This window comes from Micropterus dolomieu, linkage group LG07 (assembly GCF_021292245.1).
Source record: "Micropterus dolomieu isolate WLL.071019.BEF.003 ecotype Adirondacks linkage group LG07, ASM2129224v1, whole genome shotgun sequence".
Taxonomy (NCBI): Eukaryota; Metazoa; Chordata; class Actinopteri; order Centrarchiformes; family Centrarchidae; genus Micropterus; species Micropterus dolomieu.
In genome coordinates this window covers 28,815,368-28,829,885 of record NC_060156.1, presented here as the reverse complement: position 1 = coordinate 28,829,885, position 14,518 = coordinate 28,815,368, and the positions used below count along the sequence as shown (strand labels likewise).

The following is a 14,518-nucleotide window of genomic DNA, read 5'->3' as shown; positions in this document are numbered from 1 at the left end:
AACTCATTTTACTTGCTTTTGAGTAATTGTCTTTTACAACTTTTGTTGGATCATCGTTGCATCATTGCAATATGATACAGATGAAAACTGACTTAGTAGTGATTACGTCTTCCCAGAATGCATTTTTTTGTGAAGAAAAGAATAGGAATTCAAATTTGTGGTACAGAGGTTACCCTTTCTTTTGATATCCATATAGATTATATGCAGTTTTAGTCAACTAAACACACTGCAACTCACTGAACCGTAAAAAGCCTCAGCTTTTACCTCTGAGTTCAAATCTGTGCAATCAATGACAGAAGTGCGGATGTTTGCAGGTATTAGATTCAAATATTGTTGTATGTTTTATGTTCCTAATTTATTCAGCCATTTTCTGAGATCATCTGGCAGATGTCAGGGTTTGCCTGTTGTAATCTGTCACCCTCCAACTATTCAGTTTTAAATTAACATCTCATCAGTTCCAAATGACAGGCATAAAATGAAAACAATTAGCCACTCTATTGTGCATAATTACTTTTAGGTAAGAGTTATTGGGCAACATGTAGCTTATTTAAGAGAGGGTAACTCTTGATATTGTTTGTGGTTTCAATTTATTTTGAGCAAATGAGAGCACTTCATGCTCAGAAGCATGTGTGCTTTGGCGTGGTGATTTATAAGAAAATAACACGGTTACTTTTCCCAAAAGCAATAAATATAAAAGAGAAAGCTTGTTTTCTTCAGAGAGCCAAGTTCACACAACCCCCAAGAAGTTTGTCCTAACACCTGATTTCATCAGGAGCAACACAAGCCTTTTAATTCTACTCATAAAATGCTTCTGAGTCGTTTGGTGTTTTCAAGCAGGTACATGCACACAATGAAATAATTTCAAAAGTGTAGTAAAGAATGCGAAGGTCAATGCTAACAGCCTACCGACAGTAAGTGAAAGAGAGGAAGTAAAGTAAGTTTGTGTTTCTTTGCAAAGGAGAGCAGGAGGAATGTGTTCTGTCTTGCAGCTGCAGAAGGAGCGATTCATCTGCAAACCTGCCATCCTATTAACCTCTGACTAGGTATTTTGCAAAAAAGGACATTGAAAAAAACTGACTTCATTTGACAGGCTGAGGCTATTAGAGAGAGAATGTGAGTGACCTTTAACCCCTAACTGATACAGGTAAAGTAGGGAAGGCGACAAGCAGAATTGGGAAAACACGACAGCTGCCAACAGCTGACTTTTGCATAGCTGCTTTAGAGGAGCTGTCATACATAAAAGTATCATTTACTATGTTGTCTTATCATTTTGGGTTTAACAATGCCAAAGTGTTTTTACATGGTAATTTGTAAAAGTGTCCTTAACTGTCTATGCATAGCACACAGGATAATGTTTAAATTACACTGATGAGCTGCATTTTTTCCCTTTTAGGTCCTGGAGCACCGACTGTGATTTTACACAGCCTCAATAATTCAAGTAAGGATTTCATTTAGTCTTTACGAGTATGACCATCTAAAGGATTGAGTTTATTTCAAGTTGGCACACTTCAATAAATGGGGCAATTGTGGCTCTATGGGTCGTGCTCAGCACCTCCGTCGTGAAGATTCAGGGAAACGAGGACTCGCACAAAACATTATAAACTCGAGCCTCCTACAGTTTTCCAAATAAACAAGATTTCACATTAATCATTTCTATGGCGTGTCCGGCCGAAAACAAAACAACGAAAAGAAATAAAGCCAAAACGGCCGTTATGGCTACAGTCCCCCCCAAAAGTATTGGAACGGTAAGGTAAATTCCTTTGTTTTGTTGTTCACTGAAGACATTTGGGTTTAAGATCAAGATGAGTCAAGACAAGAGTTCAGAATTTCAGCTCTCATTTCCTGGTATTCACATCTAGATGTGTTAAGCAACTCAGGACAAACCACCGTTTGTATTAGACCACAGCATTCTTAGGTGAGCAAAAGTAAAGGAACAAATAATCTTAAAGCAAATAACATTTAATATTTGGTGCCATAACCCTTTCTTGCAATAACTGCCTCAAGCCTGCGACCCATCGACATCACCAAACTGTTGCATTCTTCATTTGTGATGCTATTCCAGGCTTTTACCGCAGCTTCTTTCACTTTTTATTTGTTTCGGGGTGTTTCTCCCTTCAGTCTCCTCTTAAGGAGGTGAAATGCAGCTCTGTTGGGTTAAGGTCAGCTGACTGACTTGGCCAGTCTAAAACCTTCCACTTTTTTTCCCCTGATGAAGTCCTTTGTTTTGTCGGCAGTGTGCTTTGGCTCATTGTCCTGCTGCATGATAAACTTCCTCCCCATTAGTTTCAATGCATTTCTCCATAAATCGGCAGACAAAATGTTTCTGCACACTTCTGAATTTATTCTGCTGCGACCATCATCAGTCCCATCACCAATAAATATTAATGAGCCTGTTCCAGAAGCAGCATTGCACGCCCAGGTCATGACATCACCTCCATCTCTGTACTTCTTTGCAAATTTCAATCTGGCTTTCCGATTCTTCCTGCTGATGAGTGGTTTGCATCTTGTGGTGTGGCCTCTATATTTCTGCTCTCTGAGTCTTTTTCCAACAGTGGATTGTGATACCTTCACCCTGCACTGTGGAGGTCGTTGGTGATGTCACTTACTGATGTTTTGGGGGTTTTCTTCACAGCTCTCGCGATATTATATTTATATATATAAAATAGCTTGGTTCTTTAAGATTGAAGTGTTAACATTGAGGTGTGCTACACACACCGCTTTGCTGGAGATGAAGGTATGAAGGAGTTTCTTAAAAAAAAAAAATTCTGCACATGACCTCTAATTGAGATAAGATAAATAAAGACAAGATCAACTTTATTGATCCCACACCGTGGAAATTTGCTAATTCTTATTATTTGTTTTAGATATTTAGAAACAATTGATTTAGCTATTGCCTTGATAGGTTGACAATTTTCCTTTTTTAACTGGCCTCCTGTCTGAGTTAACAGTGCTAAAACAAAACTGTGAGCTTCACCTACTTTTCGGTAGATTCTTACAAATTTAGATTTCTTCCTTTTACTACTTGTTCTTCTTCTTCCTTCCCCACAGGCATGAATATAGACACACATACACACACAATGTTGCATTCACTCTCAACACACACACCTACAGAACATACACGCTTCTTCTTGTTATCCATGGCTGTACATCTATCAGTAGTTTTTTTTCTCATAAAAAGTTAACAGCTGTGCTGCAGAAAAGCAAGCAATTGGCTCAGGGTTATTTGGATAGGCCCTCCATCCACAGCTGGGAACTCAAGGCCCCTAGCGGTTTCATAATGAGACGTCTATTGATTTTGGGTTTTCCATTAGAAATGCTGGATGAATTCCATTTCATTTAGCTGCTTCTCAGATGGTTTGAATGGAAAAATGGCAAAGCCAGAGAGTCATTGTTTATTACATGTGGAGAAAATAGCGGGGCTCCTGATTTTGAGGCCAGAATGAGCAAGCTGCTGTGTGTAAAATGCCTTTCAGAAACAGAACCATTTCACCGTATGTTTTGTACTCAACAGTGGTACCAATGACAAATTATTATGGTTTGAATTAATGTCAGTGGCAAATTATTTTGTTTTATTTCCCAAATCACAAACTATATCCTGCTTATGGGATTTAGTTTGCCAGTAAGTTTGATATAAAATTAACCACAGTCAGTTGGTTGAATATTTCAATCTCATCATTTAGGAGTGCCTCCTTTATTTGCAACAGTTAAACCCCAAACAGATGAAATCCAGGAATGTATTCAGCTTCCTGAACCGTATACATTTACCTCAAAATGATTCACGAGACTTAGATCTTATCAGTCTTACCTACACTTTCCATCTCATCTCATTACATGACCGGTTCCAAAGACAAATCCTTATGTTATTATGGGTCATTTGTATGCAGCAACACTTTTTCAACTCTTTCATCCCTTAAACACATTCCCTTCATCTTTACAGATTACTACATCCTTGAGAACAACTCTTTGCTGAAGGCAGCCTTGAAGTACAAAAGGATCCAGCTGACTGACTTCAGAACTGTTCCGATGGAACATTTTGGTGAGAAGAAAGTTTTGGCTTGTTGCTGTGAATCACAGGACAACTGGTGATACAATTGTTTTTTGTCTTTTTGTTCTTTTTATAGATTTACCTTTGAAGCTCTCCTACCCACCAGACTTCTCTGATTCCCGTCACTATGGACTGCTGTTGCTGGTGTATGTACCATTTGTATTGACCTTAGGATATGACAAAAATGCATATTGATAAATTTATTTTTGTTAGAAGTAGATATCTCATACAATCTTTGGTCAACACTTTTATCCAAGGAACAGAAAATGTGTGCATATTTAATATGTGAGGCCGTAGTAGTAATCAAACACTTGACAGTAAGGAATGCAAGGCAAGTTTATTTGTATGGCTCATTTCAACAACAAGGTAATTCAAAGTGCTTTACATAAAACATAAAAGCAAATCTATGGAGCATAAAACGCAGCTTCTCTCTGTTTAGTTTTGACTGTGGGGACAGAAAGCAGACCTGTTACAGGTGACCTGAGAGGTCTGGATGGTTCATAACGTAGCAGAAAATCAGAAATGTATTTTGGCCCCAAACCGTTCAGTTCTTTATAAACCAACAGCAGTATTTTCAAATCAATTCTCCGACAGATAGGGAGCCAGTGTAAAGACCTTAGAACTGGAGTGATGTGATCCAATTTTTTGGTCTTAGTGAGGACTCGAGCAGCTGCGTTCTGAATCAGCTGCAGCTGTCTGATGGATTTCTTAGGGATCCCTGTAAAGACACTGTTACAGTAGTCGAGCCGACTGAAAATAAATGCATGGATAAGTAGTGACATTTGCATACGGACTTGGGCCAATAAACCAGTAAAAAGAAAATTCCACACTAACAAAATTAAATTATAAGGCTGGTCATCCATCCATCCATCAATCTTTATCTGCTTATCCGGGGTCGGAACTCAATTGGAACTCAATCCTGCACACTGTCCTATTCAATAGAGCGGCAGTGCTAAATGTGTATTAATGTAGCACTGAAAATTGTCCTCAACAAATGCACTATTTACTCCTTTATGTATAATGTTTGACATTACTGAGACTTTCAAAAAAAGTATCTTAATCTGAAGGTCAGCGGTTTAATACCTGGCTCCTCCAGTCTGCATGTCGAAATGTCCTTAGGCAAGATTCTGAATCCCACTTTGTGAATGTGTATGAATGTGTTAATTTCTGAGTCTGATGAGCAGTTGGCTCCTTAGCCTCGATCTGCTCATCAGTGTATGGAAATGTATGAATATGTGTGAATGGGATGTATGTGGTGTAGTGTAAAGCGCTTTGATTGGAAAGACTACAAAAACACCATACAAGTACAGACCATTTTACATTACCATAAAGATTTATGTCTTCAGTTGGAACTTTGTGCTTGGGGTCAGGAAGTTGGACATTTTTGAAAGACAGTCTAACATATTGCTGGTTTTAGTATTTAATGGGATTTGTTGACATGAAGAAAAATAGCAGCTGTATGCTTAAAAATTTAAGTAACTAGGCAATCACATGATAATGATTATGTTTTTTTGTTTTTTTTTTTACATAAAACCAATTGTAAACTAGACTATTTGACTGGCTCTTCACATTAAAACAAATCTTCTAAAAACTAACCTAATCCTCTTTGGCACTCACTGATTTCCTTCAGCTCCACATCGTTGATTTTGCTAGTTGGGATTCTCTGACTTTTCCTCATTTGGATGTCCTCTGCCCTGCACAGTGACAGCGCCCCTGGCGGTCAGGCTGTGAGTGACCGCTTCTCTCTCAGCTGGGACTCCGTGCTGGTCAGCTCAGACAGCGTCATCGTGGCTCGTCTGGATGGCCGGGGCAGCGGCTTCCAGGGTCAGAGGATCCTGCATGAGGTTCACCAAAGACTGGGAACTGTTGATGTTCAGGACCAGGTTGCAGCAGTAGAGTATGTTATCAAATTCACTTTATTCTACTTTAAACCATGTTGCACTTTCTGTAAAATATTTAATGAAATATTCTTGAATACACATGCAAATCCCCTGAACAAGAGCTTCAGAAGTGTTACATACATCTAACTTTTTTTAACTTAACTTATAATAAAACTAAAAATACAATATTTCACAGAGTTCCAGATGTGTGAGAAGTGGTCTATAGACATAAAGGAGAAGACTCAACGTCCATTTAGTAGCTGCTCTAGACCTTCTGATTATATCGCATGATAAGATGACATGGAATTGTAGATGCTGTGAAGGATCATTTGTTATGGATTGAAAGCACCAGAAAGGCTACCTGAGGTTAGTTTGTCACGGTGACAGTGGCAGCAGGTCCAGCAGCGGTCCCCAAACCTCCTTTTTCTGAGCCACATTAACCAGCTCTGACTGGGGGGCACAGTGTGGTGATATAATCTCCACCTAGTGCTGGGTCTTCCCCTAGCCTGGACATGCCTATAAGACCTCCCTAGGGAGGCACCCAGGAGGTATCCTTACCTGATGCCCGAACCACCTCAACTGGCTCCTTTTGATGCAAATGAGCAGCTTTGCCTTCTGGCTCAGCTCTCTTTTCGTCACAACGGTGTGGTAGAGCAAATACAATACGGCCCCCACTCCTCCAATTTTCCGGCCAATCTCCTGCTCCATTGTCCCCTCTCTTGCGAACAAGATCCCGAGGTAATTGAACTCCCTCACTTGAGGTAAGGACTTATTCCCTACCTAGAGTGAGAGTTTCCTGCTGAGAACCATGGCCTCAGATTTAGAGGTACTAATCCTCATCCCGGCCGCTTCACACTCCTTTGCGAACCGATCCCGTGAGTGCTAAAGGTCACGGACCGATAATACCATCAGGACCACATCATCTGCGAAAAGCAGTGATGAGATCCCCAGCCCACCGAACCGCAACCCCTTTGCACCCCGACTATGCTTTGATATCCTGTCCTTGAACATCACAAACAGGATTGGTGACAAAGCGCAGCCCTTGCAGAGACCAACACCCATCTTGAACGAGTCCAACTTACTGCAGAGAATCCGTACAGGGATTGGAAAGCCCTTAAGAGGGACCCCCTTACCACATGCTACGTAGCACCTCCCACAATATCACCCGGGGGACCCAGTTATATGCCTTCGCCAGATCTACAAAACACATGTAGACTGGATGGGCATACTCCCAGGCCCCTTCCAGGATCATTGCGAGAGTGAAGAGCTGGTCAGTTTTTCCATGACCAGGACGGAATCTGCATTGTTCCTCTTCAGTCCAAAGTTCAACCATCTATCCATCTATCTACTTAGTTTGTTTAGTCATCTGCTATTTCCTGGCTCAAGAATCAATACAAGAACCACATTTTTTGGAGTAACTGTATATAGAATTGGTTAGAATGAACAAGATGTTGTGGTATGTATAATAATTATTGTTTGAAGCTGCTGCTTTGCTCTTACCTGTAATCTCCAAACACGTTTTTGATTGAAAGTTACACAGTGTCTTCTTCAGTGTGTGAAGAATTAAAGCTGACATTGCTTTCTTTGCATCTTCATTGCCTGTACTTGTCAATGTGGCCCTAGATTTTCTAGAATACTTTATTAGAATTTCACTTGTCAATTGCTTTATTATATAATTATAAATATATTCAACCAGGTGATTTGCACACAAGCAGTTATCCACTGATTCTCCATAATAATAAAATCAATACATAAGTAAACGTAAAACCAGAAATGTTACCAATTCTACCTGGTTTAAGAATTGATTACATCTACCCTATAACATTCTGCTATTTTGAAGCTGAGGTTCAGATGTTAAGAATGTGTTTGAAAGCACGGCTCATACGGTTTGTTTTCTTTTCCAGATACATTATGAAATTTCCATATATTGATCGGACACGGATAGCAGTGTTTGGAAAGGTGAGCCCAATATCTCCTCTATAGGTACATGTAAAATGTATTCAATCCCCAGTCTGTTTTTGCCTTGTGCATAATCCATGTTGCTACTGCTGCTGAGCAAATTCCAAGTCTGTGAATCAACAGAAGTGTTTCAAGAATATTTTTAACATACATGCTTTCAAATTCAAGATGCTATTTTGTTATTTTTCTAGCAAAATGACTGAATTTAATATTGAAATAGTATTTTTTATAGCTTTACAGTTTAAGGATGTAACCACTGAAGTTGCATGAATGTTTGTCTGCTCAGGGTTATGGAGCGTATATAATATTAATGATGCTCAAGTCTACTGACAGCCTCTTCAAATGTGCATGTGCAATGTCACCAGTGACAGACTGGAAACTCTATGGTGAGTAAAACTTCTTCCATAAATCCTGCATCAGGTTGAATTTACACTTAGATCTTATAACAACAACAATTTTCAGGCAAGTCAAGTATAAGTAAAATATTCCAGAGTAAAACCTGATGCCATGTTTGTGTGATGAGAGTGTAATTAAATATAGAATCTCACTTTGCGCTTTAGTCTCTGCCTGTTTACCTCTGACAGAAGTGAGGTGAAGTATTTAGCAGCACCATATCTATAGACCAGAGTGAAGAGCATCCTTTACAGTTTTAAGATGACACAGAGGACCCTTTCACCTACACAAGGTGTTATTTCCTCCTCCAGATGACAGGAACTCCATTTTGTTTAGGTACTTAGCTGCAGTTGAAGCACTGTCTACTGGCAGTTCTGTTAAGAATTTATCACTTCTCATTTGCACAGCATCAGCGTTCTCTGAGAGATACCTTGGCATGCCATTACGGGATGACAGCAGATATCAGGTGCGTGTTTACTACCTCCCCTCACTTGTTTGCCGTTGATCTTTGAAAGCGGCTTGCCGTAACATCACTGACACACCTACAGTTAAGCTCCCACAGTTACTGAATGCTCCTATCAAAGTGAGAAGCAGCGATGCTTTGCCTTTTCTTGTGTTTTTTCATGCTCCGTAGGATTTATTCATCTTTCTTTGGTAACTGTGTGCACCGGTGTGTCAGATCACATGCCGGAGGTTTTTTTATGAGCTGCTGCAAAAGGGCTGCCTGGCTCTCTCAGGCCTCCCGCGCAGACAAGACGTAGAGCTATCAGAGGTGTTCTCCACAGCGATAGAAAAGAGGCAGTGCGGGGAGACAAAACTGTTTTTTTGCAAGCACATTGTAAACAAGCCAAACAACAAATCTGTCCCACAAGTTATTCACTGCTTTCAGCGCAGTGCAGCTTTGCATTCCTGTCTGCAGACTTGATTTGACATCTTTTCCCTCACAATTTCTACAAACTGTGACATTCCAAGCATAGACAATAGTGTCAAATGGAGATACTTTATCACTTGAACATTTCTAATTGGATTGAGTGACTGTGTCTGCATGTGCATGTAATCAGGATATAATGTCATTTACCACAATGTCTTTCATTTGATCAAACTTGATACCTTTTTATTGCTTTTCTCAATGCCAGTTAGCATATCTATCAACCTATTATCTCCCCTCTATTTCACAGTTTTCCAGTGTGCTGCAGAACGTTCAAGCACTTAGGGAGCAGACACTGATGCTGGTGCATGGCACAGCAGATGGTAAGAGAAAATAAATTATGATAGAGTGAAAATACTGTATCTGTGGTGTGTCACAACTGAGCACAAAAAAGCATGCAATCCTGGAAGGTAATGAGGCAAATGGTTTTTAATCAAAAGATAAAAGGAAGAGTGCTTTATCTAAATTGATGCTGAGATTTCCAGAGGAAAACATTCGCTGGTGAACCATGCATGTCGAATATGTTGAGGTATTTCCATCCTGCCAGAATCTGATTGTCTCTTCTTTGTCCCAGTTAGGATTCAGGCTGAATCTTGCTGACATGTTTCATTTTTTTATTCCCAGCCAACATCCACTTTCAGCATACTGCTGAGCTCGTCAAGAACCTTGTGAAAGTTGGAGCAAACTACTCAATGCAGGTGTGTTTTTTGCAGAGACAACAACACCAAGGCAAATTCTTTATACTGTGTTTGTAAAAGGAGTGATTTTTTTGTCTGATGCCACAGCAAAACAATGTACAAAATACATTTAGAATTGCCCAAACGTGTCAATATGTACTGAATCAGCCCAAAACCTGTGTGAGATCAAAGCCAGACCTGCCAAATACTATGTGCAAGCACTGCTGTTGGGGGGTCAGATGGGTTGATATTTCCTTATAGATCAGGACAATGACTAGCATAATCTCCACAGACAGTAACAGGAAAGTCAATTGCCCCTTCGCTAAGCAGCGGGCCAATCACATCCCAGAATAGGACTCGCTCTAACTGAGGTCAGACACTTCTATGGCTGCGTTCCATTGACTCATTGTTTTCTAGAAGTATGATTTATTCCCTTTCCAAAACCTAAAACAAATCCAGAAAAATGTCGGCTGTGGATTGTTTCTAATGTAATGTTAGTTAAAGCTTGAGCTAGCTAACTTACTACTGAATGTAACGTTATATAAACCTAGTGCTTCTTCTTTATGTCCACTGACTGCCTGGAGGGTAGCTAGTGTTTGGAAGGGAGAGGTGAGGTGCGTGCTGCAGCTCACTGTTTTTCCACCGGTGTTTTTGAGGGCATGTCGGAGTAGCCGCTTGGCGAGCGTTATATGAGGCGCATTTAGCTGTGTCGTCACAGGGATGAAAGGGAAGCGGCTCGACTACAACAAGCTGTTTTTTTAAGCAGCTCAGAGCAGAGTTTTCTGTGGGAGATGGGAACTCCCTTTGGGCTGGACTTTGGGCTTTTTCACTTTGCAAACCTGTTACATGCACAAATAAGGTATATAACTCGATAAAGGAGAGGGGAAAAGCCAAAAAACATCTTTAAGATCATTGTTCTTTGTCTCAAACGTCAGGTGGTTCACTTTTACACTGTGATCAGTAGGCTTTAGCTTCTGTCTTTATTTGTTTCACGTCAGTTTGACAGCCTCCATACAACCTTCAAATGCACTAAGCAAACATTTGTGTCTCCTTTCTGAGATTGCTTTTTTGTTTTTCTGAAAATTTTACAATATTTCTCCAGGGAGAAGAGTAATAGACAGTGGCAGCGCCATGCTGAGTCTGACAGGTCTGACAGTTTGTCGGACTTACCAACATAACTAAAGGGGCGTGGCTTAGTGAAGGTTCAATTAAGTGTGCTTGAGAAATTATAGAGTGTAGAGAAACACTGATGTAGAGTTTGCAAGATCTGGGAATAGGCATTACAAGGGTGCGATTTGTGTAAAAAACAGAGGGGGAATGTTTTTTTATCTTCATTAAAATCGAATAGAAACAGATTATAAGATTGTGATGTTTGCTGCAGCCTTCCCTTCGACACGCAGCTCAGTGTCTCGTGACTGTAGATAGACAATTTATCGCGATTTGTATTCAATCAGAGGGACATTGAGCAAGACGAAAGAGTGGTGATTACAGACAGAGAGAGGCAGCTACATCAGAGCCGAAGTAGCGCATTTTAAAATAAATTTATCCGAACCGTGGGTTTTGTGATCAGTTGCATCACAAGTGAAGTAGCATTGATCACTCTGAGCGGGGGATAAATTTTGTAATAAAACAATAAAAATAAAATAAGTTTTTGAATAAAAATTATTCAGCAGAGGTAGGGATATATAAACCAGAAAGGGAGAACCCCCCCCTACACACACACAAATTACACCCTGGTGCTTACCATCATCTACAGCAGCCATTTAACAGTTTGAACTTGATTATCTAAATTTAGGCCAGACCTTACTGGAAATTCTCGGTGGGGGAGAGGAGCTTAGTCGGAAAGAGTATTTATAAACTGTATATCGAATAGGTGTTATGATCTAAATCTGTATTATTTTTTTGATCGATGATGGAACTTAGTTTTTATTATATTTTCAACTTGTATTTGTATTGATCCATTAGCATTTGTGTCTACCTGCCCAGAGACTTCAGGTGGAAATTAGCTTGTTGCTAAATCTGGTGCAATACATCTCTTCTCCTTCCTGTTCCCTGAAATGAACTAAACTGACCTCAAAACGTGTGTCCACAAACCTCCGTCCACTAATTAACCTACTTTTTACCCATCAGATCTACCCAGATGAGAGCCATTTCCTATCTCAGCAGAGTCGCCAGCACCTCTATGCCACACTGACCAGCTTCTACAGGGAGTGTCTGAAGGAGGAGTTACTACCGCTGCCTGATGAGGAAGACGAGGAGGAGGAGTAGGCGGGAGGCCTTGAGGGTCAGACCTTTGGCAGAGCTTGAAGAATTCAGCTACAATCCGTCAAGGCCTTTCGCATTTGGACAGTGTTTAGCCAGACATGGACACTGGGTTAGAGCTGCTAATGCTCTTAAAGTGTGTGTGTGTGTGTGTGTGTGTGTGTGTGTGTGTGTGTGTGTGTGCGTGTATGTGTATGTGTGTGTGTATGTGTGTGTGTGTGTGCGTGTGTTTGTGTGTGTGTGACCACTCCAGTGTGTGATTGTGTATGCTGGTGTATAAATGTGTTGAAGATAATGGAAGGACATTACAATGGTACTTGCATTGCTGGGACTTGAGATGGGAACTGCCCTCTAGCATAAAGTCATTTCAGTTTTGGGACGCTCTGTTTCTTGGCAATGTGCGCGGAAGACTGCCTCCGTCTTTTGCAGGCTCTCTGGACTGTAGTCATCCACACTTTTCAAGTGCATGGTTCTTTTTTCCCTCATTTTGCCATGTTAGTCTCCTTTGTGGTAGCCCTTGGGGAGAAAAGAACACAGATGTACACTTTTGATCTCACTTCTCCTTTGGTTGTTGTATTGTTGCACAAGGAAATGGTCCAGCCATCTGCGAAAAATGTTTAGTCACGCAACTTCACCACAAACGAGTTGATCCTGAATAAGTGCTATTTCCTGCTGAAGCCCTCCGCCATTGCCCACGCTAAATGAAAACAGTCTTTATAGGTCACACTTTATTGTACAGGGGTCTTGTGTAGACATGTACAATGCCTTATGAGGTTAAACATACTGTAATATTACTCGCTGGCAGTGGTAGTCATCCATTAGCAGTGTCATGTTAACCTATGTCAACTCAGGTCCTCGAGACACAGCATTGCAGTCAGTTTAGTATCTAAAACAGTTACAGCACCATGTCAGCTGTATGGTCATGAATAAGTTATGAATTATATGTAACGATAATGGATATTGGCCATAAAGTAATTTCAGTTTCAGGCCACGCTGCAAAAGTTCTCCATCTTAATATGTAATTTAACCTTGTTTTCTTAAACTCTTAGTTTTCTTAAAACAAGTGATAAAATCTCTAAAATGGTGTGAGATGATTTTTTTCTGTCTATCTCCACCTGATTTAAAAACTTTGTTGAAGTCAAGACAAATTTTCCATACTCTTGGATGTTCTCTTGTTTCAAGAAAAGAATTAACTGCAGTAGATATTAATGAAAATGGATGTACTAAGATGGACAATTTTACAGTGTCTGTAAGGTGTTTGCATGTCTACAGGGAATGTGTCAAGTGTTGCCACATTTTGTACAGTACAATACAGCAGAGTGTGTACATAAATATATTTTTGAGATGTCTGATCTCATAGATAGTTTAGTCTATGGGGATGGATTGATTTGACCTTGATGTCTTGTACTTTACTTTTGTTTCTTTTCTTTTTTCCTTTCAGCTATTGATTTTCTTCTTAGAATGGATTTTGTAATGCTTGTTCTTGTTCTTTTTGCTGTTTTAAAAGGGAAAGGGCAGGGTTGAGGTTTTGGGGTTATTGTGATTGTCCTCTAGTGATGATTATAAATAAATAAAAAACTATGAAATACAAGGTTTTGCTGATATATACATATATACACACTTTAAGCAGCCTCTTACCCACACATGTTTATATTTTTATTCCATTAAAATTGTGCTTTGAGAGAAAAGGCTTGAACAGTGGTATTGTCTAGGCTTTCATGAAGTTCAAAGTTTTATTCGTCTTATGTACACTCATCCATAACCTATAGTGACATGCATGTTGTCAGTGTATTCCGCTTTTGACTATGCAAAGAAATGTAACACAGTGTATATAAGAATGTAAAATGCTCTGTATTAGTAAAGCGCCTTTTTGACCACTACATATGCATTCACCATGCATACACTGAGCCTAAGTGCTCAAAAAGAAACTAACTTTCACACAGAACAGCCGCCAGAGACAATTCGCAGTTCTGTATCTTGCCCAAGGATACTTTGACATGCAGCCTTGGGGACCAGGGGATTGAACCACCGATTTTCCGATTAACAGTCAACTTGCTCTAACTCCTGAGCCACAGCCGCCCCAGGTGGAGCACTCTAGGCCAGGCAAGAAACAAACCAGGCACATATTGCATGACACAGTGAGGCGAGAGTATACAATATTATCATAAAGATCAAGAAAAGTGTGCTGAGGACATTAAATAGCCAGGAGCAGTCTAATGCAAATGTGCAGGTGAAATATATAGATGTTATTTTTACCATTTGATTGTTAAGTCGGAGATGAATAGTTCAACATTTGGGATATGTGCTTATTTGCTCTCTTGCAGAAATTAGATGAGAAGATAGATTGATACCAAACTCAAGTCAGTACAATAAG

At 40.0% G+C, this 14,518-nt stretch overlaps 1 protein-coding gene across 4 annotated transcripts in view; it reads left to right on the top strand.

The window, feature by feature from the left end:
- LOC123974193 (inactive dipeptidyl peptidase 10-like) overlaps positions 1 to 13,735 on the top strand; it is a 220,028-nt gene extending 206,293 nt beyond the window's left edge. For all 4 annotated transcript variants that reach the window (XM_046054725.1, XM_046054726.1, XM_046054727.1 and 1 more), the window contains 10 exons: positions 1,394 to 1,438; positions 3,938 to 4,036; positions 4,122 to 4,191; positions 5,748 to 5,942; positions 7,830 to 7,884; positions 8,171 to 8,270; positions 8,685 to 8,743; positions 9,456 to 9,528; positions 9,830 to 9,903; positions 12,013 to 13,735. In XM_046054725.1, coding sequence (XP_045910681.1) covers positions 1,394 to 1,438; positions 3,938 to 4,036; positions 4,122 to 4,191; positions 5,748 to 5,942; positions 7,830 to 7,884; positions 8,171 to 8,270; positions 8,685 to 8,743; positions 9,456 to 9,528; positions 9,830 to 9,903; positions 12,013 to 12,150 — 908 coding nt within the window. In that variant the 3' untranslated portion in view covers positions 12,151 to 13,735. The remainder of the gene's footprint in view (positions 1 to 1,393; positions 1,439 to 3,937; positions 4,037 to 4,121; positions 4,192 to 5,747; positions 5,943 to 7,829; positions 7,885 to 8,170; positions 8,271 to 8,684; positions 8,744 to 9,455; positions 9,529 to 9,829; positions 9,904 to 12,012) is intronic.
- The last annotated feature ends 783 nt before the right edge of the window (positions 13,736 to 14,518 follow it).